A 27,044-nucleotide genomic window follows, 5' to 3' on the forward strand; every position below is an offset into this window, starting at 1 on the left:
CACCTGACTCTGTGACCTTGATCACATGTAATGTTGATTATGCCCAGGAATCACATGTAATGTTGATTATGCCCAGGAATCGCTGCAATTATGTGCCCTTTGAACATATTTTACCAAATGAAAGTTGCAACTACATGTATAACATTTTGACAAAACAGCACATTTTGTGAAAATTATTGAATTAGATGTTTTCATCAGCTCTTAGTACACAAGATTTAAGGTATTATAATGTTGGTCTGTGATGGGGTTTAGGTTATTTTATGTGGCAAATTCTTTCTGATGCTTGATAAAATAAAAGCCTTATTGTTACAACCCTACAAATTGTATAATGTGCCAGTAAGGAGCTACATGTATGACATTATGTTCCATGTGACATGTGAAGGTTTGTACTTACTCTCTGATTCGCAGTCAACTCCTGCAAGTGCAACTCGACCTTCCTCTGGGAACTCAGATTTGGTAGCTTTGGCAGCTTCCTCCCAGATGGGTTTCAACATCTGGCTGAACCGACACCTAAATCAAAGTAACAAAAACAATCCAGCAATCAAAAACAATACAATCAACCATATTCAAATATAGCTGCAATTCAATACAATTTAGAAATAATAACCAAACTGTATAATCTACAGTCAGTGTGAACTGATAGGAAAGAAAAAGAGCAAGGTACACCAACTTGACGTGGGGACACAAGTAAAATACAGACTAGCCACCCAAATTGTTTTTATGTGATTTAACCCTAATGCCCTTTCTGCTTTTTGACAAAGGGAAAGGAAAGAAGGAAGAAAGATGAAGAGAAAAGTGATTTTCTTTGGTCTGGTTTTGAACTATGGACCTCTCGGCTGAGTGCAGAGGACAAAACCAGGGATAGCAAGCCACAAGTATTGCGCTGGACAGCCAGCATATGCATTCTCGGATGATTGTGCAATCGCATCACATGGGGTGCTTGCATTTGCTGTCGTTTTGTGCTGTAGTATTTATTTATAACATTCAGGGGCACTTACACGACTGTAGTTTTTACACAGATTTAATACAATTTGCTAGTACAGCAATTTTATAACCAAGTACACTGCTCATGAATAATTCTTCAATGTACAATATGCTACACGCCTTTTATGTATATTGTCTCTTATTGATCTTTGTTCCTTTCTATTATGCATGCTGGTTGATTATATTCAAGCTGCTACAATGTTCATTTACACTGTACATACACGTACACACAAGAAACTGTTATGGTCCATATGTTCACAGTGTTTTAAAGGTATGACAGGCCTCTACAATAACTGTAACCAATATAGGTTCAATTATATCATTTCTTACTTGGTCTACTTTGTGTTTTTATTTGTATTGTATTTCAAATACTATTCACGCAATAAACAAAACTAGAATTACGCGGTTCGTAATTAAGGTGGCCCCCACACAAAGGTGTGTAAATAACAAAAGTTTGTAAATACAAATAATATGCAATAAGCAAATAAGCTCATTAATATTCATAAATATGCAAATAACATGACACAAAACTATACAGCACATCAGGCCATCAAACATCCTTGGTATACAGAGCTGCATTGAGATCATTAAATTTATTAAAAATCAGAGAATTTGTCAATTGTTGACCCCTAGACCACAAACTTTGACTTTTGTTTGAGCCTATAACTCCCTGTAAACTAGATACATGTAAGTCAAATTACATTGTAGGCCCTATACTTTTGCTGAATCCAGATGATAAGTAGATCCAATGAATACATTGGTATGGGCTTTAACTACATGTATATGACTTTCCCCCCTGCATAAGCAGTCAGCGTGGTTACTAATCATAGATAAGTGATTATGGTGGTCCAGGAGGTGCAGATTTACATCCAAAGAGAATAACATATGGAAGTTTTAGATGACCAAACACTACAGAATGGGATTTCAATGTTGTTTTGTGTTTCATTTAGTGTCATTCAATCGGAAATTAAAGTAAGCTTTGAAATTGCAATTGTTGACTTCTAAACCCACCCTTTTTTATCAGTGACCACCCTTTATATTTAGACACACATTATAACAAGAAATTTTTCAAACCCACCCTTTTGCACTTTGTGGACCTCTCAAAGTTTTTCCAACATATGATATTAATCTACTTATTTTTCTATTCACAAATTATTAGCAATTGACAGACTAATTAACAACTTGTCATCTTTTGTACCATGAAGAGCTCATGCTTCATTACTTTTCCTACAATGCAATCCACTAAAAATAACAATGTTATATGAGTTGGTTCTCTTTAAAGCTGACAACTAATCAATCTTAAACAATTTGATATTGACACTCATGGTTGCTGTAATTAAGTATTTTGTGGTGGACAATTTTGAGCTGATTGATTTCATCAGCGACTGACTTTTTATAAATTATTTATATTTAGAAAATAAAAGTTAGGAAATGCTGAATACTTTGTACTGTTGTGTCATTAAAGACAGCAAGTCAACACATTTAAACTACATTATACAATCAAATATTGACATCGAAATATTATTTTAATCAAGTTAAAAAATAAAATTTGCTATTAAGGACTTCCATGATAGCCTTTAAAAATTAATAAATCTGTCAAACTTGTTCACAAAAATTGCGTGTGCCGTCGCTTACATCATGACATGCTAGTTATCAAGACCCCTGTTACCAAGCACTTCAAATCAACATTCCTTTTAATGTGCATTGTTACTTGGTCGCAAACCATGATGCCCCTCACATAGCGAGTGAAGTAAGTGTAGCGATCTTAAATCGTCATAGGTATCAGAGTCCAGCACAGAGCTATGAATATAGTAGCAGCTACATGTACATGTCTTTGCACCTTAACATGCTTCTTGTTGTATTCTGTGACGCGAATCACACAAGGCACTATCCTCTATTGTGTCATCAAGACACCCAGGAGGAACCAATCAAAGTTAACATATTTTAAGCAAAACCATGTACATGCATTTTACAAGAATTCATAATCATTTGATGTTAACGTTGGCTCTCTAAATAATTTTAGAAATTTCAAATCAATGACAAAAAATATCTAAAGTTTTAAGTTGCCTTCAATTACAAATCATTTGGAACTACATTACTGTTCAATAAACATACTGTACCGGTACTACTAATGTGGAAATTAGTAAAATTAACACTTCGTTTTGTGTTATAAAATTAAGCTCATGAAAAATTTGCTCTTCTATGGTACATGTATACAATCCATTGTACAATTGAAAGTCAATTCCCCGTTCCAAAAATACACTTCAATCAGGCTGATGAACAATTGATTCAAACCTGAATTTCAGGTAATTGTGGATACAGAAACCATGGCAACTAATTTACATAGATGTGCACTCTTCTAAAAGCAATAATAATCAGACTCCCAACCTTCACTTTTCATTGCAAATTTATTATTGTTATTGTTGTTGTTTCAGCCCTCTTTACAGCATAACTCAAGAACCACTGGACCTACAAAAGAATATGATTTGAATTCTGCTACACACTCGCTAGGAAATGATAATGCAATTTTTGCCAAAGCTCACTACCATTCACAAGATGCTGTGAACTACCAAATCGCAACAGTTTAAAATAGTTGCTAACCTTAAGACCACCTGCTGGTGTAGGAGATGCAGCATGTTTCAGTTTAGAGTTCATATGAATATCAAAGGTATTGATATTGCTAATTCAATATTTTCCTACAGTGACACAAAAGGCTGGAATTCTCTTCACGACAAAATTAAACATTATATTATCCCATCAAATGTGCAATCAAAAACCATCTGGTAAAAAATGCATTGACTTTAGAAATAGAAAGTGCATCAGTCATTTTCTTAACTAAATGTGCAATTCAACAGTAGTAGTATTTTTTCATTTCATTTTTCTGATGCTTTATATTTATTTTTCTTCAAATCTGTGCCTGCCTTTTTCAATTTTATTCACATTTCAAGGACCTCATTGGAAATAGGTTAATTATTTATTTATGACTTTCATCAGTTTCATGGCTGTTCCTGTTTTAACACCATTATGTTTAGAATTGTAATATAACTTATTTTAAAAACTCTAATTTGTTGCAAGTCTTCCATGTTTAAAGATGGGTTTCTTTGTATTTTTTACAATGTTTTTTACAATGCATAAAATTACAATGTATGTGCAATATTGTTGTCTTTTAATGCTGATAATTATAATAAACTCAATCAATCATCCAATCAATCAATGCTGAGGTCCAAGCAAACTACTGGATACTCAAAGTGTTTGATGGCTATATGATGTCATCTGAATGACTACATTTCCCAAGTTATTCCTAAAGATTTCTCTACAGTATGATATAGCCAGCCCTGGATATAGCAAATAAGTAGTGATTTTGTTAACATTTATTGCCTGCGTGAAAACATGCTCAGATCCTTATTTCAGCACAATAGTAGTATGTACCCTAGTAAAATTCTCTGAGACTTCCAAATTGATTCGAGAAATAAAGGTGTTTTTTGTGCCACACCTTTTCAAAGATATTGTATAACATCAAAATGTAATTGCCTGAAGTTAACTTTTTAAAAGGTTGTACTACACCCCCTAATAAATTTTGAGACTAATTTTACATTTTTCTCAAAAAATAACTACACACTGGTAACAAAAGTTATGTATATTATAGGGGCAAGGAACCTAATTATTTCACTGAAATTTCAGTGATTCAAGACAAGTGGTTCATTATATATGTTAAGAAATGAGGTACATTCTAGCAGTACCTCTTTTCTTATCATAATTAACGTACTGCTTGTCTTGAGTCACTGAAATTCCAGTGTAGTAACTGGATTCCTTGCCCCTATAATATACATAACTTTTGTTACCAGTGTGTTATTACTTTTTGAGGAAAATGCAAAAATAGTCACAAATTTATCAAGGGGTGTAGTACCACCTTAAGTAGCATGGCAGTGATGGATCATAGAGCAAATGATAGAGATACATTGTATGTAGATCTCTTTGTCATGTTAACAGTCAAGTGAAACTTAAAATTTACAAAAAATGAGACAGGTACTTGTCATTTTGTTCCAGCCTGTAGTTAATTATCTTTTTAATTAGTCACTTACCAGTTTGCATAGAAATTGACAAAGACCACCTCATTGGATTGTACAACTTGGTCAAAATTAGCTGAGTTGAGTTGATTTGCAAACTGACTAGACGATGGACACCACAGCATTGACACCTTGAAAATATAAAAAAATACAGAAAGAAATTATAGTTTTAATTCTGAGATAAATTGGTTATGAATGTGGCTTTCCACCATATATAAATTAGTGACATGATTTGATAAAATCAGACTTAGATCTAGGGCTGTGTTGTACTGTTGTTGACTAGAAATTTTCATTGTCGACATATGTCAAATCTCAAGATCCGACGAAATTGTTCGAACGCGCAACACGTCACGTAACGCGGTCAACAAGCATTTCTTTTGCATCACAAAAACTGCTATAATGCAGTGCACTTCTTGTTTTGTGTAGCATTTTATCAATTTTGTCAGTTTTTCATTGATCATTTGGGTGTACATGCACAAATTATTCCTGGGCGCAATAAACTGGCTATTTGTGTATTTCTGTAGTTTTCAGGTTGTCACTGAACCTTTTGATCATGCAAGTTTTTTGCATCAATACAATGACAAAGTTTTGTGCTGCACGTTTGTAGAATTGCATCGCAAGTATTCAAAAGTGTGTAGCATTTTGCAATGCGATACTGGGTAAATCGAACGCTGGGTTGTAGTACCCCTTAAGGGGGTACTACACCACTCGATAAATTTATGTCTATTTTTGCATTTTTTCTAAAAAACTAATAAAACAGTGGTAACAAAAGTTATGTATATTATAGGGGCAGGAATTCAGTTACTACATTGGAATTGCAGTGAATCAAGACAAGCGGTTCATTATTTATAATAAGAAATAAGGTACCGTTAGGATGTACCTCATTTCCTATCATATATACTGAACCGCTTGTCTTGAGTCACTGCAATTTCAGCGTAGTAATTGGATTCCTTGCCCCAATAATATACAGAACTTTTGTTACCAGTGTGTTATTATTTTTTGAGAAAAGTGCAAAAATAGTCACAAACTTACCGCAGGGGAGTAGTACCCCCTTAAATAGGGTGAAAATGGTATAAACTGGGTCCAAGTTTACATACAAAATGGAGTTGAGGGATACATCATGACAGTCAACATAATTGTATAATATTCCATTTCATTTGGTGCCAGTTAGTTCTAATTGGAACTCACGTGGCTCCGACCGCGAGTTCCAAGGAGCCGAGCTACGTGTATGTGCCGCTGCGATTTAACGTGCATTCATCACCATATTATTCACAAGTACATAGTCGTGGAGTGGACTTTTCGCTGCTCATAAAAATCATCTTTTTAAATATTTCTTTGGACAAAAGCTGATGCGTAGAATAAGTTGAACAATCACAGATGAAATACACCAGTGACACAGGTTTCTAAGGTGAGTATTTTACCAGATATACTAATGCAAACTTGCCAAAATAAAACCCTGGAGGCACCCTACGGGAGTATCTACAACTCTCAAATGTTCGAAATTTGTTTTGTAGTTACTACATGTAATACAACTAGGTTAGACTCGCTTGCCAGTCCTATATACGCCATACCTATGTATATTAAGGACTGGCTTACGCCATTTTGGATGTCAATGACAATAGTCCCAAACAAAAATGTTTGGTAGACTCATAACCGGTGCGATCTTACCTTTCCGATGTTGATTAAGATACTTCTTGCATCGATCCCGCGAAGCGGGAAAACCAATAGTCATTTTGTCCCACATAAATGAATAAATAACAAAAACCCCGATCCCCGGTGGACTCACCCAAAAGGTGACGTCACACCATATGATCGCCCCTTATCCGACTTGGGATCCCCTACCGTAGGGGTGGCGAGTCCGGGATAATCAACATCGGAAAGGTAAGATCGCACCGGTTATGAGTCTACCAAACATTTTTGTTTGGGACTAGACTCAGTACACCGGTCGATCTTACCGCTTCCGGCGTTGATTAAGATACTTCTTGCATCAACATCTGAAAGATCGATCTAGCAAGTAACCGACGGATGGAGGTACAAGATTGGTCAGCATCTGATCAGGGATCGGGAGCGGGTAACGATGGTTTTCGCGAGGTCAGAAATATTTTCTCCCAACGGAAAAAAAAAAAAAAAAGACCACGCGATCACAGACATAAACCTCCTTACTTAATAAGTTTGGTGGTTAAGAATAGCGACACTGGTTCTTACCATGCTGAGTATTCTGTATAGTCTGAAAACCTGGTACCCGTACACCACCGTAGTATGTTCGGCCCGAACACTGTCCCGGTAAACCTCCCGCCCCGTCTCTGATTACTAACGTAAACGGAAGTATCGTAGAGAAGGGCGAAGGAGGCTTCCGGGACACCGCCTGCTAGATCTCCTCAAGGGACAACCGAACGGTATACCCAAGATGATGAGATAGCTCGTGTCGAGTGTGACGTGGGACGCGAAACCTGCGCGATCCCCCGGACCCCACCAACACCAGGGGCCTATTTCACTAACGTAAAATTTGGCGATCATCGCTAAAGCCGTTTCATCGCTAAATATCCATCAGCGGCGGCGATAGCGATGACTTTTACCTTTCACAAAAGTCATCGCGAAGTTTTGCGATTATGCGATGACAAAAATTTTGATGAACGAGCCTATCGCTAACAACAAACCAAGATGGCGGACAGTCAACCGGAGGTTATTGCGGTAACCGCAGCGAAATAAAGCAAAACAAGGTAGGAAATGAAGCTTTAAAGTATTTGTTTTATTGTAAAAAGCAGGCACGAAAGGGGTGGAACTAGGGAATTCGTTTGCAAAGGTTAAATTAAGTAGTTTCTTGTAGTGTGAGCTTAATTCATGTATGTCCAAGTGGCAATCATCGTGTCAATACAGTTTTACATTTAATCCAATGCATGAATTAGTTCCAGTAACTGTAACTCAGTAATCTTGATTACATTCATGCATTATGACATTATCAAAATTAAAATCATGTCGATGCTGCTCTGGCACATCCCAAGGTGTAAATTTATGAACACGCCACCATGTGTTGACTAATTTGACCTTTGACTTGAAGGCTCTGACCTCCCTTCTCTCGACAACTTTCTACTTGAAATATAACGGGACGAAAAAGTGCTCCTGAAATAATTGCTTTTACAAGAAAACAAAAAATGCAGTGAAGTTTCTACAACAGCGTATGGAAAGCTTAAAGTTTAAAGCTACATATTGATGTAGGTGTTGAGTTTATGACATATTTTATGGGCCGATGAAGAAGGGAGAAACTTCTTTTGCAAAACAGACCTAAATATTTAGCGCAGCATGATGCATGTATTTGGGCCCCAGTATAAATGTCAGTATTATGTTAAACGATAGGACTTGCTCGAGAAACAATAGCTATGAATTTGCTCACTGATGCCCTCGCATTTGTAGCTAGTGTCCTTTCGTATCAGAATGTAGTCTGTAAATAAACATGTAAATAACACTGTATTATATACTTATACTTATGCATTGATCGAGAAATCTATCTACTATCCACGACGACACGATGGTTAATGTGTGGATAGAAGATAGAGATTGCTGGTATACCACGGCCAGTCGCGTGAAGCGTCTTCAGTTTTAAACGCATCAAAACAATTTTTAGATTGTCCAATTTGGCTTCAATTTAGCTTGGCTAACATTTATGTATCTTAGCTGAAGTGTATGCTTACTTTTAACCGGAAACACAGGCGCTGAAGTATAAATTCCAACCATATAATGAGTCCGTTTAATTCGGCAACCTTGCTTGATCATGGTTGTTTTGACAATTGCCAACTGCGTTGGTGATTAAAGATTTGAGAAAATCCAGTGCTGGGCAAATCAATCCATCTCCCGCTTTGCAAAGGTTGACTTGTCATTGCAAACTGATGGTGATACCCTTCCGGTTCTTGAACATGTGAGCCCAGCACTACATGTGTTGATCACCTATTTACAACATGGGGACTGTGTGATGTCTGGCGATCACTCGAGAAAAATTGACACAAAATGACGTTTTTCGTGAGTATCGTCAAGGTGAATTGATGAAGGAATATAGCACATGTGTCACTAATATTTCAATAACAATATCCTCATATTTTTGAGACAATAATTAACTTGAGGAAGAAGTTTTTATTCATATGCATGATATTGGGCCCTGGATGGCAACCGTGTACATGTGCCAAACAAGGTATGTTACATGAGCACGTATACTTACACGTTCTAACTTTCGTATCACAAGCTATCGGTTGTTCAAACGAAAGTTAGAAATTTTCGAACAACTTATGCACAAATCAATTGCAGTCCCTGCCCCCAGGGTGGGGACCTACCGTCCCGGGGATGTAATTTTGGAAACTGTTACAATCATGTTACAGTCCCGGCTTAGTCCCCGCAGGGCGGGGCACTATTTCTGTGTACATCCCGGGGTACATCCCTGGCCAAGTCCCCACCCCCTAGCCCCGGGCACCATGTTCGAAGTCCCCACATACTCCCTGGCCCTAAGGGGCCGGGACAGGCTCTCAATCTCCTGATTGCGTCGAGCAAGAACATCATCAACTTGCCGATCGCCATAGTTCTTCGCACCGCATTGCGTCTATCGTTGATGATGAAAATATTTTTAACACTACGGTACTAAAATTGTCTGTACATTGTATAGAAATGAAATTGTGCATGCACATTAATATTTTTCATTATAACATGCATTATAGCTCTATTTGTGCAAAAGATTAGGCCTATAAGATCGGTTTCCGACATTGTTTTCGGATCGTGCATGCACATTAATATTTTTCATTAATGACGGAAATATGGCACGTCCCGTTTTTTTAAAACTTTGCATGGAATGCGGGACTGGGGGACAGTGCAGGTCTGTATTTTCGCCAAATACGAGCAGTAAAAATCTCTTTTTAATGCATATCGAACTTTTTGAAAAACATACTTTAGGACAAAAATTCATTATCTGTACTCCCGTATTCTTGACCATTTCCGTACGAAATACAGCAAAATCGTAGGCCTACTATGGCAACCCTGGCTGTGTGTTGTCTGCTTGTCTGCCACTGTCTGAAAAATAAAACCATGTGAATCGGTGCTCCTATTTTGATAGGAAATGAACCAAATGGCGATCACCTGTATTTCACGAGCCCAAAACTAAATTATCGAGAAACGTGTATTCCCCGGGTAAATCGCTAGAACAGACGAGTGTTTCCCCCGCATACGACCCGGCACAGTTGTGAGTACTCTTCTATTACGTCCCGGGTACACTCAGTGTTGTTAAAAATATTAGATTCCAAACCATACCATGTATCACTCACATATCCAACCAAATTTTTTTTTTCCAGAGACAGCCAAAATGGGAAGAGGAGGAGGTGCTGATATTGGCGGCGTGTGAAGGACAAGACGGGGAGTTATTTGGGAGTGCAGGGGGTGCGGGGGTGGAAGTGAAGAAGAGGAAAGCTTGGAAGGTGATATCAGAGGTGTTAGGGTCAGCAGGGTACAGCAGGACGTGGGAGGTGGTGAGAAAGAAGTGGGCAGATGTGGCGTTTCGAGCGAAGCAATACAGAAGAAACAGAATAGGAGCAAATGTAACAGGTATGTAAAAAAAAAACTTAAACAAAAAACAGTGTATAGTATTAGTATAAGGCCAAAGCCAAAAATACTTGGAAATTTGACAAACATTTTAATCCATTTCAATTTAGCTGATTGTATTTACGATATTTCTACTATAGGGGTAGTGTGTTGCCATGGTAATTACGAAGAAACAGATGTGATGGAACGGTTTGATAGATTCTGTTTTTTAGTATCAAAGGGCCAGTAGAAATACATGTGAAATGTGTATGTGGAATAGGGATCATGAAATTGTTTGGTCATCAGAGAGGTTACTCTATTCACTTATAAATTTGGGTTCTCTGCTTCCAAAAGACAAATGACAGCCATCAATGTTTTGGAACATTTACAACATTAGATCACGATGAGATTCAGAATATCCACTTGTTTACATTGTAAAACCACAAACAAAATAGTTTCCATTACTCCTATCATTTTGAATATGTTCAATCGTATATTTAACGGTCAATTATGAATCTCTTGTCTCCATATTAAGGCTGGCATTTTCGGTCGGGTAAACAGGTACCGCCCGAGATTACATTACTTGTCAAAATTTTTTTTTTTTTTTTTTTTTTTTTTGGTTTTGTAGTGTCCCTGGACCTAGACCTAAATGCTAGGATCATTCATGGTTGACCTAAAAAAAAAAAAAAAAAAAAAAATAAGATGTTTTATTTTTAATATGAAAATTGATAATTTGTATTCATGTCATAGTCTATTAATGATTTCAAAATGCATTGAATTTGAATGCATTTTGAAATCATTAATAGAGTATGACATGAATACAAAGTATCGATTTTCATATTAAAATACAAAATATCTTGCAATTGAGTACCAGTAACCCGCCTTAAAAAAAGCGGCGGGTACCGGGTACAAAATTACCGAAAATGCCAGGCCTACTCCATAAAAGCTAGTCATTTATTCAATAAATGTTGTTTTTTTATTTTAGGAGGGTGAAGCAGCCGGCAGAGAATAATTGACCTTCATATGAGGTTAACAATTTACAAATTAATTCACATTTTCCATACAGCAAAGACAGTTGAGTTAAGACACACCTTATAATTTATTTAATATTATTCTGGGGAGTACCTTTTTCAGCCAATATGTGTATTGTGAAGGCTATAGGCTTGAAATAATACACAGGAGACATTCAGTTGTGTTACGCAGTAATGGTTTAATCAGTTCAGAGCATGTGTTGTTACGGTTAGACCAGTTGAGTCAACAGTGATCCAAGTTGGTCATCAAAAGTAATAGGGGTTGGGCACAGAAGCTCAACAGTATTTTGATAATAAACATCGCAGCCAGGATCAGATCCCACCCTGAGATTTGTACAGGTAATCTGTGAAAATCTGCAGTAACACGCCGCTAGTCCGATTTTCACAAAGTCCCTATACTTAGGGGTGCGCCAGTCTGAAAATGAAAAACACTGCCCTAGTCTAAAAAAAGCATGCGCTAATTCGAAAATGAAAACCACTGCAACAGTCCGACACACAGTTTGTTTGAATCTGAAAACCACAGCTCAGATCTGAAAAATTCTGCGGTAGTCTAAATTTAAAAATCATTACGTTTGTCCGAATTTGAAAAACACTGCGCAGTGTTTGCTAAATTAGTACTCAGTGGCGGATTTAGAGGGGGGCGCACGCGGCGCGCGCCCCCTCTATTTTGTGCAGATCGGCGCCTGACTCTGTGTATTTTTGCAGAGTGGCGCCTGACTTTGTGGGGGCGCCGACGCGGCGGCGGTGCCGGCGGTGGCTGGGCGCCCCCTCTATTGAAAATTCCTGGATCCGCCCCTGGTACTAGTGCAGTGTTTATCAGATTCGGACTAGTGCGGTATTTTTTAGATTCGGACTGGAGCAACGGTTTTCAGTTTCGGACCAGCGCAGTGTTTTTGATTCGGACTAGCTCGGTCGGACCCCGGTCCCCGCAATCAGTGCATCCGCGGGTATTCATGCTTGTCGGTGAACTTTAAAAACACCCCCTTTTGCATATCATTTCGCGAAGTTTTCAGGGGAAATACACCCCTTTTTTTAGTGATTTCACAAATTATTTGCCGTTCAACAATACCCCTATTTTCGCTAAAACGCGAACGTTATTTCTAATATACCCTTTTCTGGCAGAAACACGTAGGGTTTGCTCACAGGCCCATGGCTAAATCATAGGCCTTCAAAAATATGTTTTTGAAGGCTATTAATACCGCCTATGGCTAAATGCGACATTTTGATGAAAATAGGCCTACTTTTTTTCTTTTGTTTTCGCGAACATAGTTTGAAAAACACCCCTTTTTCTTTCGGACTAGCTCGGTCGGACCCCGGTCCCCGCACTCAGTGCATCCGCGGGTATTCATGCTTGTCGGTGAACTTTAAAAACACCCCCTTTTGCATATCATTTCGCGAAGTTTTCAGGGGAAATACACCCCTTTTTTTAGTGATTTCGCAAATTATTTGCCCTTCAACAATACCCCTATTTTCGCTAAAACGCGAACGATATTTCTAATATACCCTTTTCTGGCAGAAACACGTAGGGTTTGCTCACAGGCCCATGGCTAAATCATAGGCCTTCAAAAACATACTTCAAAAATATGTTTTTGAAGGCTATTAATACCGCCTATGGCTAAATGCGACATTTTGATAGGCCTACCCTTTTTTTTTTTTTCGCGAACATAGTTTGAAAAACACCCCTTTTTCTTGTGTTTCGCGACTCGCGTTTCTTCATCTGAAAACACCCCTTATTTCGCGAATTTTTCGACGAGCATGAATACCCGCAGATGCACGGAGTGCGGGGACCGGGGTCGGACTAAAGGTTTGTTTTACAGATTCGGACTAGTGCAGGGATTTTTAGTTGCAGACTAGCGCATTTGGTTTCAAATTTGGACTAGCAGCATGTCAGACTAGCAGCATGTCAGACTAGCGGCATGTCAGACAAACACCCTATACCCACTCAATTCTCCATGAGTACAGAAATAGACACTGCAGAGGCTCAAACTCACACCCTCTATAAATCACTCACCACATAGTCTAGTAGCACCTTACCAATTGAGCCAACTGAAAGTAAAAAAGTTATCATATTATTTATTTATCTATGCATCTTTACCAATCCTCTTTATTTATTTTACCATCAGACTCTGCCTGAAGATCAAGACATTGACAATGTAAGTTTAACATGCACTTCCCTGTTTGTCTTTTTAATAGCTTTAATTAGTTTCATGGACTTGGTTTATGTGTGGTTTTCAGATGATTGGCAAATAAATGAATATAGTCCCATATGGAAGATATATCAAATCCTCAGTCCAGAGCTGTTTGTCTTATGCTGATGTCATTCATTCCTGCCGCTTTGGCCACTTTGAAGATGATTTTGCTTCACTGCGTAGTCGCACCAGAAACGCTAGCTGTGACCAGCGGCAAGCCTATATATTTATCACTCAACCACTTTGCTCAAGCGGCAGCATCGCTGGGAGTTGAATTCAAGTCAACTCGGAGCGGTGCCGCTCTGACATATGAGAACAAAATACGATTTTGGAGCGGTGCTGATCAGACAAGTGCAAACGGCATGATGAGGCATCACACGGCTCAGTGGCAAGCAGCAGAAAGTATGAAAGTAGCACTAGATGAGGCTTAATCCTTGCTCGAAATGGATCCTTAAACAATCATCCCAAAGGCCCCAGTTACTTTTTTGGCAAGTGGGAAGGAAAGAAGGAGAAAACTTTATTTCTTGGATGCAGTTTTGAAACACCGACCCTTCAGTAGTGTTATTTTAATGCATTAGAATAGGAATTGAATTAAATTTGATTTTGGCCATTTTTCATTTGAATTCAATTAAATTGAAATGGTTTTTTTTCTTTTCATTCCAACTCAGTGCATTGAATCAAATTGTTTTATCCATTCATTTCAATTCAATGTGATTGAATCGAAAATGCATACACATACAACATAATCAATTATGCCATTTCACTTGTCAGTTACAATAAACATTCTCCTTTCTCCCTGAACTGCTTTTTGTCAAATGCCCGATAAAATGTATCAGTGTTGGTAATTATATATGAATTGAATTTAAATGCTGTGAATTGGAATTGAAATTGGTTAGCACTTAGCAGTTAATTTTGATGCATTGGATATTTGAAAATTTATCTAAACAAAAAAATAGGAAGGAAATGTCGAAGACTGTGAATGGGCAACTTTGATCTCATTATTTGGATTTTTTTTGTATGCACGACTGGCAGAGAAATACTGTAGAGAAAAAAAACATACTAATAAATAAACATACTATGCACTTCACAGGTACATGAGCTACATGTGGATAAACCAGGCCCATCAACTAGTCGGAAGAGAGTAAGAGTAGTGAAGTATGATTCGACAGAAGTTGAGGTGAGTTTCTAGCACAGAATTAAACCAGAACCAGGACTCAAGTGCCATCTTGATACATGCATGGGGCAAATTTGGTTTGTGTTTGCTCGAAATTCATCCGAAATCAATCGGTGCTTGTGTGCAATACTAATTATACGCTTCATGGCACGGCGCATTTTGTTTGTTTACGCATATGGTCAGCAAGGACGCAAATAAGCCTACTCTCAATTTTTCCCCATAACTGACCGCTCTATTTTATGTGGCGGTATTTGCCCTTTGCGCGGATCATCCACCATGTGGCTTCCAAAACAAGGTTTTCCCTGCAAACGCATGCGCATAAAGTGCATTTTAGTTTCTCTCACTTTTTTAGCAATGTGCCCAAACACTTTTTGCAAAGGGTATGTTGAAATTAAAATGGGTGTTTGACAGGCATAGGCACAATAAAATTCCCTTCGATCATGCCACTGTTTTCCCATGAGGCATGGGTACACGCAACACACACTTTGCAGGTAGAGCCTTGTTTGAAGGTGACCGTGCAATCGGCAAATTGGGAGTCCTCTGGTTTAAATCCTGTGGTTACTAGTCATTTTTTGCCATGTGTCACAAGTGTCACAATTGTTGATTATGTAACATGCTCCCTTATTTAATACAGCAATATGTTCCTTTGATATTCTATTCTATAAATTCAAGTTTGTGACAAAGGTAAAGCACATGGACAATTAAAAGTTATTAATAGGCTAACCAATTTCTTCATATAACTGATCATTTTAGTGATCAAAACCTTTAATACCATTATTTTACAGTTTACATGGTAAATACATTGAAATTGTTTACTCATATAATGAAGAACCACAGGAAAAAGCCATACACAACTTATGCACACTCTGTTTACACTCCTATAAAAGATGATGTTGTGATTACTGATTATATATGACATGATCAAGAGGAATGAGTTGGATGTCGCTAATATTGTTTTTGAGATATTAGCAAAAACAGTGTTCAAATTCTTTTGTTTTATATTGTTTTCAGCCATTGGTAAATTGCTCATAACTTGGTAACCAGATGTCCAATTTTGATGGGGCTTGCATCAAAATGTTGCATTTATAAACTGCCTGAACATGATGTAAAAAACTGAAAACTGCCGACATGTGACTCATTCACCTTGATCATATCACGTATGTGTAATAATTTGTGCTGTTGTCAAGATGATTTTTCATTTAGAATAATTAAATTAAAATACAGATGTTGACAACAGCACTGATATAATCATACCATGCAATATACTTTTCTTACTTGCAGTCACAGTCATCACAGTATCTAGAAGTGGAGAAGAAAAAGAAGAAGAAGAAGAAGCAGAAGAACATTTCAAAGAAGAAAGACGAGGGGGTCACCTTATTAGAGATGAACAGGGAAATTCAAGAAGTTGAGAAGAGGAAGCTAGAGGTTCAGGAGGGTATCCTGGGGGCTTTGCTGAGCATTGATGCCACCCTGAAGAAGCTGTTGCCGCAAGAAACAGCCATTGATCTTTTCAATCAAATGCAGACTGAGCAGTAGAACCATTACCTTAAGATCAGTCTGTATTTGATTGAAAATAAATAGCTGATTGTTATGGCATAAGCTTTTCAGGGTTGCATCATGCTCAACAGGCTTCCTGTACAAAATAAATTTTATACTTAAACACTTGAATATTCTTGCAATCTAGGTAATTCCTTGTGAAATATAGGATTGAATTTGATTATAATTTGGTATACTTCTGATTAATATATTTATTTGAATTGAAGTGTTTAAGAATGAGAATATAGGTATTGTTTTTAGCCGCTGTCGTGCATCTATCGTCTCATATAACATGCGACATCATTATTTTTTGCTTAAAATAATAATGAGACGATAGATGCACTACAGCGGCTAAAAACAATACCTTTATTCTCTAATTATTTCAGTGTAATGTGTGTGTAAATGCTTCTTTGGCTAACGCTAACTCCTGCAAGATTTGTACTTGCCGACCGCACCATGCTCTTTTCGCTGTGCGTTTTTTAACATGTAGTGCATGTGACGCGAAGCATTGACCCCTGATGCCACAGATTTGGTTTGTACTTCTATGAGGACAAACTGTAGTCCACAGAATTAGAGAAGGAGTCTAGAACAGGGACTCGACCACCATCTTGATACAGGTAATGGAGCAAGAATTGGGGTATTCGTTTTCCTTCGGAATGCTCGAGGTAATCATTGTCATGCAAGAGCGACATGGATCATGGGCGAAATTGAGAGACACACTTGATGCGACCTGCACGCGATTCCAAGACGCTAAGGATGGATGAGACGCAGAATTGATTTTGTTTGTCTCCGCGCACCGTTGGCAAAGACCAGAATACCCCCAATTTTCGCCCCATAGCTGACAGGGCGATTGTATGCGTGGCAGTATAGGGAGTCCTTCTCTAATTCTGTGACATAGTCTGATGTGTTTGCGTATCACTCATGGAGTAAAAGAGTTTACCTCCACATTATTTCGCTATGCGCACAGCTTGCAATCTGCATATAACATGTGTTTTGCAAACCTTTGTAACATTCAAGCTTATCAGTACTCTTAGAATATTATCTCTTTGATTCCTTGATATCAATATATCTTACTCTACTTCTCTGATTTACAGCATTCTGACATTGTTTTGTATGTAAATTATACTTTTTCATATTCATAATGGCTTGCTGACATTATGGATATACCAATCAAAGTAATCTTTGAATCCAAGTAGCCTATATTTAGAGATTCAATCATGTTTCACCGTTGTTCATCACCGATTAACAACGATGCGTCCGTGTCCGCCCAAGCAAAATAAACAATGCAGATGCGCCAGACGCGAGTTGTTAATCGGTGATGAACAACGGTAAAACATGATTGAATCCCTTTCAACAACGAAAACAAGCTAAAGATCGTATAATTCACATGATAATCATGAGGAATGTCAGTTAATCATTTACAGTCAGCCTTACAAAAAGATCGGTTATTTCTGTTGATATCAGCAATAAAACTGAATAAAACGGCAATCTTTATCCGATACTTCCAAAATACTGAATTCAACTTGTAAGCATGATACGCACACAGATTCCTATCATCATCATCATCATCATTACGCTTACTGTAAAAGTGTGGATTCATCACGAATTAACAATGGTTGGCTCGTATACAAAAGTATAGGAAGAGTTGTTGAATATCAGATGTAATATAGAGGCAAACAAAGCAGTGCTATGCAAAAAAAAAAAAAAAGAGGCTATGTACTTTTTTCTCTTTGACTAAGAATTTGGAAATTTCATATACCTTTATGTATGAATCTATGGAGAATAAGATGTACCAAACTTGGATATTGAGATTTTATTATTGTTCCTATTCATTGTGGGTGGATAAGATCTGTAACACGTTGCCTGGCAATGTTTCCTGGGATGTTGGCTGGACCCTCATACTCCGAATTTCAACTTCCACAATTGGTGCTGTCTCCCAAGGTATGGGTCTCTGATTGTCTTCGAGATATTAAATAGCACCACACAGGCTACAATAACATTACATGCACGTTCTGGCGCAATGCGCAACCCCTTTCTCAGGCATGGAAACTTCATCTTCAGTTGTCCATTGGTCTGCTCTATGACAACTCGTCCATGGCGATGGGCACTGTGCACAAAAATGTAGAAAACAATTTTAGTTAATACAAGGTATTTTGTCTACATTTGAAAGCACATCCAAAAAATATAACTATGATTTTCATTAACGATGCATATTCATACGTAGCGGTAAACATAAATTGAAAGCAAAATAATACAGTTTCTACGCTACTCAATTTGGTACAACATCTGTGACGTCATCGGAGGTGTCCTAGTACTGCATCACTATCAACAACAATCTTATAAGATAAATAACATCCTCTGAAGATGCCGGTTGACTCAGTGAAAGCGCTCCGGTGAGTGTACCAAATTGAGTAAGTATTATTTTGCTTTCTATGATTTCCATTGTAGACAAGACACGCCCCTAAGGGGTGAGGCACTCTAGAATATACTGTACACATGTAATAAAAGTGAAAGCTTCGGGTTTGTTTTTTTTTGCAAGTAGGCAGAACATGAACACAAAACACAAACACTAAAGCCATGATTTTTCCGTGTTACAAAATTTAAATTCTGTGTTACAAATCGGACGATTCCGTGATTTTCCGTGTTACATTATAAAGCACTGAAAAGTGAATACAAGCATGTTTTAAAAGTGTAATTTGTCTAAAAATGTTGTTAATTCAATTATAAGAGCTGTATCGGTCAGAATCTTGCATCGTAGGCCTAGAATTAATGCTAGAATGGATTGTTTAATGGTTGAATACTGCTAAATTATCACTTTTCTTTGTTTTCTTTTGCAAATCAACACAAAAGTTAGACATTTTACACAGTTTTTCACTATTTTGTGGCATTTTCAAATTTCCGTGAGCAAACCCCGAATTCAGTGAGTTTTTCCGTATCACAGAGAAATCATGGCTTTAACGAACACACAGAAAAAATATACAGTATATATTTGGGGCTTTTAATGCATCATCTCTTTGCTAGTTGGGTAACATTCACGCTTCCTAAGCCAGCAAGCTAGCTCTACTACTGTGGATCCATTTCACCGATTTATCTTTCTAGGTGATGTATAATGTGAAATTCCAAGCACTGGAATAAAGGCCAAATTGGGCTTAAGCCTGTTGGCTTAGGAAGCCTGACCAATAGAATAGCCATGTTTCGAGAAATCTGCCCTAAGAGTCAGGACTCTGAATAGGCCATATGTGACATGATCTGCTCCATGGGGGCCAAAGGAAGCAATTTTGAAAATTGAGTCGCTATCATATTCTGAAAACACCAAAGGTCTAACATACTTTATTTTAAAGTTACTGAAGTTTTGTAATGTTTATTTTCTTATGTATTTTATTGTTTTTTACTCCATATTTTTGCCTTTATCTCAATTTCAAATTTGTTGCCTTTGGGCCCCATGGACCAGATCATGTCACATATAGAATGATACATAAATCTGTGATCATATTGATATTTACAAATGAGCACAAATATAGAGCATCTATTGCATTTATCACACTGCATTCGATGAAATCAAATGTCAATTGACTTCTTTGAGCCATAACATTGCCAAGATTTTAAAATTGTAATTTCAAAGCCTCACTGCAGAATGCTAACAAGTGCCCACACACTTTGAATGGAAATTTGCAGAGCATATTGTAAAATTATATATAGGTGTGTCTTTGATATTATATTTTAATGGTCTTATTCCAATATATTTAAAGTGTTTTAACATTGTAAATTAAAAATACATTCAAGTTACTCAAGTGCCATAATTATATATCAATATCTTTATCTATATCAATATGTTCATCTATTCCAATAAATTTGAAATGTTTTAACATTGTAAATTGAAAATACATGTTACTCAAGTGCCTTATATATCAATGTTTTATTAAAACTTTTAATGGTGCTATGTTTATTTATTCCAATAAATTGTAAATTGTAAATACATTCCAAGTTACTCAAGTGCCATATATATCAGTATGTTTTTATGGTGATATGTTTATTTATTTCAATAAATTTGAAATGTTTTAACATTGTAAATTGAAAGTACATTCAAGTTACTCAAGTGCCATATATGTATGAATAGGGAATGATTTTAATGATATTATGATAATCATAATAATATTGACAATTGACTGAAATATTACTTTTCATTTTGAATGTCAGTTAGTGCAATAAATAATAGTAAATAACATGTTGCTGTAGTTAATTGAGCTTTAATTTTGTGTTGCATTTCAATGGAATGGTTATTACAGATGATCTTACTTTTGAATATTGATAAGCCAATACACACCGCTTTGTTTACCATTCATTAATTGGATTTTTATCCCATAGGCTACCATGGCAGGGAAGCACTTATATAGGTGACAAGCTTAAACTTAAGGGCATTTGATGAGAGAAAAATGTTTAAAATTAGGTCTTTGGGTGAGAGATTTACGGAGCCCCAAAGTGACATGGAAGAAAAAAAACTCAGGGTCTGACTTAGTAACTCGGGGCCCCGACATAGTAATTCGGGGACCGAAATAGTACCATAGTACCATTTTTATAAATACCCCATAACCTAGTCCTTGCAAAGGTACCTTCCTCCTTGGTACTATTATTGTTCAGGCAATTTTGGCAAAAAGGCATATTGGGGTACCCCCCTTCGGCTCCCACAACTGCTAATGGCAGAGTTTGCATTTGAAATTGCCATGAAATTTGGACTAGTGAAGGGACAAGGATTGTTAATGAGTGCTCCATCCCCTTTGAATTTGAATTTACTGGAAAATTCATAATTTCTTCCCAAAAATGCATAATTTTACCTGAAAATATATATCATTGTAACTGAAAATTATGAATTTGACTTGAAAATTATGAATTTTAAATGAAAATTATGAATTTTACCTGCAAATTTTGGGGATCCTAGAGTACTTGGGTCACTAGGGTACTTGGGGTCCATCAAAATTATTAATTAAAATTACCTGAAAATTTATAGGCCTAATTTTCCCCAAAAATTCATTTTTTACCTGAAATTTTTAACTGAAAATTTTTAATTTTACCTGGAAGTTATGAATTTTACCTGAAAGTTATGAATTTTACCTGAAAGTTATGAATTTTACCTGAAAGTTATGAATTTTACCTGAAAGTTATGAATTTTACCTGAAAATTATGAATTTTACCTGAAAATTATGAATTTTACCTGAAAATTATGAATTTTACCTGAAAATTATGTATTTTACCTGAAAATCATTAATTCTACATGAAAATTATGAATTTTACTTGAAAATCATTAATTTTACCTGAAAATAATGATTTTACTGAAAATTGTGAATTTTAAAGGAAAATTATGAATTCAACCCGAAAAATTTGGGGATCCTAGAGTACTTGGGGAACTAGGGTACTTGAGGGTCCACCAAAATTATTATTATCATTATTATACTGCTTAGCCATATACAACAATTTAATTCCATACTTCCATGTCCTCAACTCTCCTCACTTTAAATCACAACTTTAAGGGCTGGGGTATGAACGTTTGGACAGTATTTATTTTGAGACATTAGAGCACATCAGACATATCGAATTGCATTCTGAATACTGAAGAATGTCATTCTGATATCAAATAATTTTGATTTTTTGAAATTCGCAATTTAATACACATTTTATGGCAAATCATTAAAAATTGATATTTTTGATATTTAACAGTACTTGAAGTAAACTTTATAAATCTGATGATTTATACTTAAAGTGTATGTAGGTGGGATGAAAAGCCGACGATCAATTGAAAAGTTTGACCTTTCATATTGAAAATACGGATTTTTTTCCCCAAAACACCAAAACAAATTTGGTCTTTTTGGGAAAAAAATCCATATCTTCAATATGAAAGGTCAAAATTTTCAATTGACCGTCGGCTTTTCCTCCCTGCTACATACACTTTAAGAATATATCATTAGATTTATATAATAATTTGATATCAGAAAGACATGCTTCGTATTCAGAATGCAATTCGATAGGTCTGAGGTGCTCTCATATCCCACAAAAAATACTGTCGAAACCCGATAAACGCTCATTTTAGATCACATAATACTTTGATACTCAGGATATAACAATGTCAATCTTTACTTAAATGTTTCATATCAATGCCAATTGGCAACAACAAAAACCCACTCCCTCAATTTTCAAAAACGTGGGGACGTGAAACAAATTTTTAATTTTATGTGGTCTAAGTAATCATCATCAACATGATAATAATGATCACTAATAATAATAATCACTAATAATAATAATGATCACTAATAATCATAATCATAATAATAATGATAATCATAATAATAATTATAATCATCATCATCATCATCATTAATAATCATAATAATAATAATAATAATCATACTTAAAATCATAATAATAATAATAATCATACTTATAATCATAATAATAATAATAATAATAACACTAATAATAATAATAATAATTATAAAAATAATAATAATAATCACTAATTATTATATAAAAACTTGAACAGAAATAGCGGGCATTATTTCCAGAATCGCAGATTATGCCCTCTTGTGTCAAGTGTAAAGCCAAAAGTTATTTTAATTAGACTTTGCTTCAATCTCGTTCATTGGATGAAAGTTTTGAGATTGTGGAAAAGTCTCAAGAGGGCGTCGGCGATGTTGGAATACTGGAACGAGGGGCGCGACACGAGGCCACGATCAGAATGACAGGGAACGGATTTCTTTATGGAATCTATGCCAGTCAGTATGACAAATACTTAACATAACATAAAGTTATTACTATTGGGTGGGGTGCCCTAGGTAGGCCCTACGTGAAGCATAAAGATGAACTAACAGTAGGCCTATATGGTTTTATAGACCTATTGATTTCACTGCGAATATTTTAGGCCTGCATGCCATGATGCTGCAGCTGCAGTGAACCGTGATTATCATAATTTGGTGATCGTTTTCCTGCAACATGTTTAATATAAATACCCGGGATAATACCTATGGGTCCTATTAGGCCTACTATAATTATAGGCCTACCAAATGACGTAAGTCCTGCACGCATAAGAATTGTCAAACTATTATTTGAATAAGCTATTTATTAATTAGTAGGACTACCCAGCAAACACAAAACGTTTTTAAAACATTTTAAACAGGTTACCTTTTGGGTTTTGATTTTGGTAAAAACATTTTAATAACATTAAATGTCGGGTTATTATAAAGGTCATGAAAACGTTATAAAACGTTTTGTACGAAACCTCACTGCATCAATATTATGAAGATGATTTCAAAAATATTATTGTAAGTATTTTTGCAAACATTTTTACCAAATATTTTGTCATCATATTAATATAACATTAGGCCTCTGTTTGAATGTTTTATTAAGTTAATCAAAAATGTTTTTTAATGTTATGTAAACGTTTTATATATACTTTTTATAGGCATAGGCCTATAACCCGACATTTAAACAGTTTTTCCGGCAACCTTTTCTAACCTTTTGCGAATGATGTTGAAATCAGTTTAATGTTTGCTGGGTACGGTAGGCCTATAGCCATGATAGCCTAATTAGTAGGCCCTATTTATATTCAAAGCATCAAAATTGTTCTTACTCATTATATGCTCGCTGGCCATCGTTGATTGGAGTCCTCACTGGTGTCATCAACCACCTGCGCTGTGGATAACCAGAGTCTCCAAGGAGACACCCTTCCAGACGACCTCTCTCCATCATCTCCCAAATGGCGCTATTCTGCAGGATGCGGAATCGTGGGTGGATCCCGCCATCTGGAGATTACATTCAGGATCTTGTAGTTAGCATCACAAACCAACTGAACATTGATGCTGTGGGCGCCATGCCGGTTTACATACACATGTTCGTTTGGTCCATACGGGCAACTGTCGAGAGAGACGTGAGTGCCGTCAACTGCTCCGATGACGCCTGGGAAACCGCAAAGGGTGTAGAAGTTCCACTGTTTCTGCCCTATTTCTGCTGCTGTTGTCGGCCACTGGACATGTTCATCTTTGATGTTGATGATTGCGTTGGTAACCCGATGAACAATCCTGCAAGCACTCGCCTCCGGACACTCCATGATGTTCAGATGTGGTGGTGTAGAAGCACCCTGTGGCATAAAACCTCAGGGCGATTTAAGATCTGCGTTGTTGCATCAATGGAGTGACTCCTGGATGTTGCGGGTCGAAGCTGTGGCTCTAGCAAATCGATGACATGCATAACACCCGTCGTGTAAATCGATAATATTTGTGCATTTTCTTGTCATGATAACTATCCAATGGATTCGTTCTGTCCCTGAAAACCCTCTCCCCCCGTAAAGCCCTTGCATTGTTAATATAAAGTAGATGAGCCGCCATTAAAACGAAAAAATCCTCCGACTTAGAGCAAGATAACGGATTGTAAACAAAAGCTAAAAAATAAAATGGCGCGAAATTTAACATGTGATACACTTAGCGATCAATTTACCTACCTTTGCGATTACCAACGACTACAAAGTAGTCATCGCAAACAATCCATCGCTATTTCAAACTTTGCGATGACAAAAATCATCGCATAAAGTGTTAGTGAAACCAATTTGTAAAATCGCTCGCTAAATTGCGACGGATTTGTGGTTTAGCGATCAATTTGGGTCTTAGCGATGATCGCAAGACGTTAGTGAAATAGGCCCCTGGACCAGCCATTGCGACAGCGGCTGGACCGAAAGGCTCTGTAAGGGTGATGAATGCGGTCGTGAGTCCCTCGCAAGGCTTGTGTTCGGAAGAAATAGTGCTGCAGCGCCTTATCGGACACCCCAGCCTATCTTTGGCTTCAGCCGAACCTTGCCCAACCCTGGGGATTGGAGAGGGACGAATGTCGGTATGCACCGCGCCCGTTCAGTAGTCACGAGAACAGAGCGCCGAAACAGTGTCGCTCCAGTGTTTGTGAACACGGAAGCTAACCTCGAGACCGTGTGCAACTCAGCACCGCCGCCGTCCGAAGCCAACGCCAAACCGGAAAGCCATCTTGAGAGTTACGTTTAAGCGTCGCTTTTGACGGAAGGTCAAAAGGGTGACCCTTAAAGTAATCTAAGACTGTGTTGGGATCCCTTAGGAGGATCACTTTCCTTTTGGTAGACACTCGTTGAACATACCGTCGAGGCGAGACTAATAAGGTAACCATCAGTTATGATAGTCGACCCGCCTCGAAACCTCGGTGAATGGAGAGGACAGCTGACTTATAGCTGGCCCCAGTGGCCCGCTGAAGTCTTGCTTGGAACTTTTCTGTCAGAAACTCCGGAACTAGCAGCACATAGGCTCTAGCGGAGAGCTATTTGTCTCATTGCACCAAGCGTAGTATGGAGCCAGACTCTGGCTATACGCACGGAGGGTAGACTTCCGTCTAGCCCGGCGATGAGAAAAACAGCTTCTGATGAAAAGTATCCCTCCGCTCTGCGTTCCTGGTAAGGGCCATGCAGCTAACTGCAGGTGCTCTAGTGATAGACTGGGTACCTCCGCTCCGGGCATCCGGAGTAGATCTGGTACTGGGAGTGCCAGCGGCCTTGCCGCTAGCAGAATGACAATGCAGTCTTCCCACCCGATCTTGGTCACCACCCTCATGAGTAGTGAGATCGGAGGGACTGCATAAGCTGTCATCCCTCCCCAGTCTATGGACAGAGCATCCACGGTGAATGCTTGGGGTCCGCGACCCTTGAGCAGTACACCGGCAGTCAATGATTGCGATGAGATGCGAACAGATCTTTCGAGGGGTGGTACACCCCTTGAAGATCGCTCTGAGCGACCTGCGGAGCAAGGGACCATTCTGCTGGTCCCGACACCCTTCCTCGTGACAGATTGTGCGCGAGGATGCTGGTGACGCCCGCGATGTGTATCGCTCTCATCGTAATCTGCCTGAACTTGCACCACCCTATCAGGTGTCGTGCATGCAGGCTCAATCGTGGTGGCCCGGAGTCCCCTTGTCTGTTGGGGTAGGCTACCACGGTTGTGTTATCCGTCAGGACAACGGTATGTGATTCCACGATCACCTCCTCGTAAGCGAGGGAGGTTGATGTGAAACTCTGTCTCTATGGCCCCCCATAGGCCCGAGACGGAGTCTCCGTGGATGTGGACCCCCCAGCCCCGTTTTGACGCTATGGTCGTCACTACGTGACATACCGGGGGTGCAGGAAACCTGACACCCTGGGTCAAATTGGGCTGATGGGTCCACCACCAGAGTTCTCTCGCTAGCGATCTCCGACAACGGAACCGCGAGGGATATTGGTGACGACTGGGCCTGCAAGCAGGCTAGAAGGTGTAGTTGGGTAAGCCTAACGTAGAAACGGCAGTACAGTACGAGGTCTACCATACTGGCCATTAGGCCTACCACCTTCATCCATGCCACAGCGGGTTTTTGCCCGAGACTCGGCCAAGAGTCAGGCACACCGCACCATGTTCGTCACCCGCTCGGGTGAGAGCACCGCGAACCCCTCCGTGAGGGTGATCTGGGCCCCTACAAATAG

The 27,044-nt window shown here is 38.0% G+C and overlaps 3 protein-coding genes across 3 annotated transcripts in view; 1 reads left to right on the forward strand and 2 right to left on the reverse strand.

Annotated features, from left to right (window-relative positions):
• Nucleotides 1–27,044, reverse strand: part of LOC140155780 (endoplasmic reticulum resident protein 44-like) — a 40,838-nt gene that overhangs the window by 6,319 nt on the left and 7,475 nt on the right. The window contains exons 2-3 of the mRNA XM_072178741.1: nucleotides 5,067–5,182; nucleotides 395–510 (exon numbers count right to left, since the gene is read on the reverse strand). Of these exons, the coding sequence (XP_072034842.1) occupies nucleotides 395–510; nucleotides 5,067–5,182 (232 nt within the window). The remainder of the gene's footprint in view (nucleotides 1–394; nucleotides 511–5,066; nucleotides 5,183–27,044) is intronic.
• Nucleotides 9,189–18,221, forward strand: LOC140154103 (uncharacterized). The gene is made up of 5 exons (XM_072176711.1): nucleotides 9,189–9,234; nucleotides 10,275–10,621; nucleotides 13,759–13,788; nucleotides 14,915–15,001; nucleotides 16,280–18,221. The coding sequence occupies exons 1-5, from the start codon at nucleotides 9,189–9,191 to the stop codon at nucleotides 16,532–16,534; spliced, it is 765 nt and encodes a 254-aa protein (XP_072032812.1). The 3' UTR covers nucleotides 16,535–18,221.
• On the reverse strand, nucleotides 18,431–24,630 carry LOC140154104 (putative nuclease HARBI1). The gene is given in 3 exon segments (XM_072176712.1): nucleotides 18,431–18,641; nucleotides 24,153–24,320; nucleotides 24,322–24,630. Coding segments are annotated over 3 exon segments (687 nt in total). The 5' UTR covers nucleotide 24,630.

This window comes from Amphiura filiformis, chromosome 6 (assembly GCF_039555335.1).
Source record: "Amphiura filiformis chromosome 6, Afil_fr2py, whole genome shotgun sequence".
NCBI lineage: Eukaryota > Metazoa > Echinodermata > Ophiuroidea > Amphilepidida > Amphiuridae > Amphiura > Amphiura filiformis.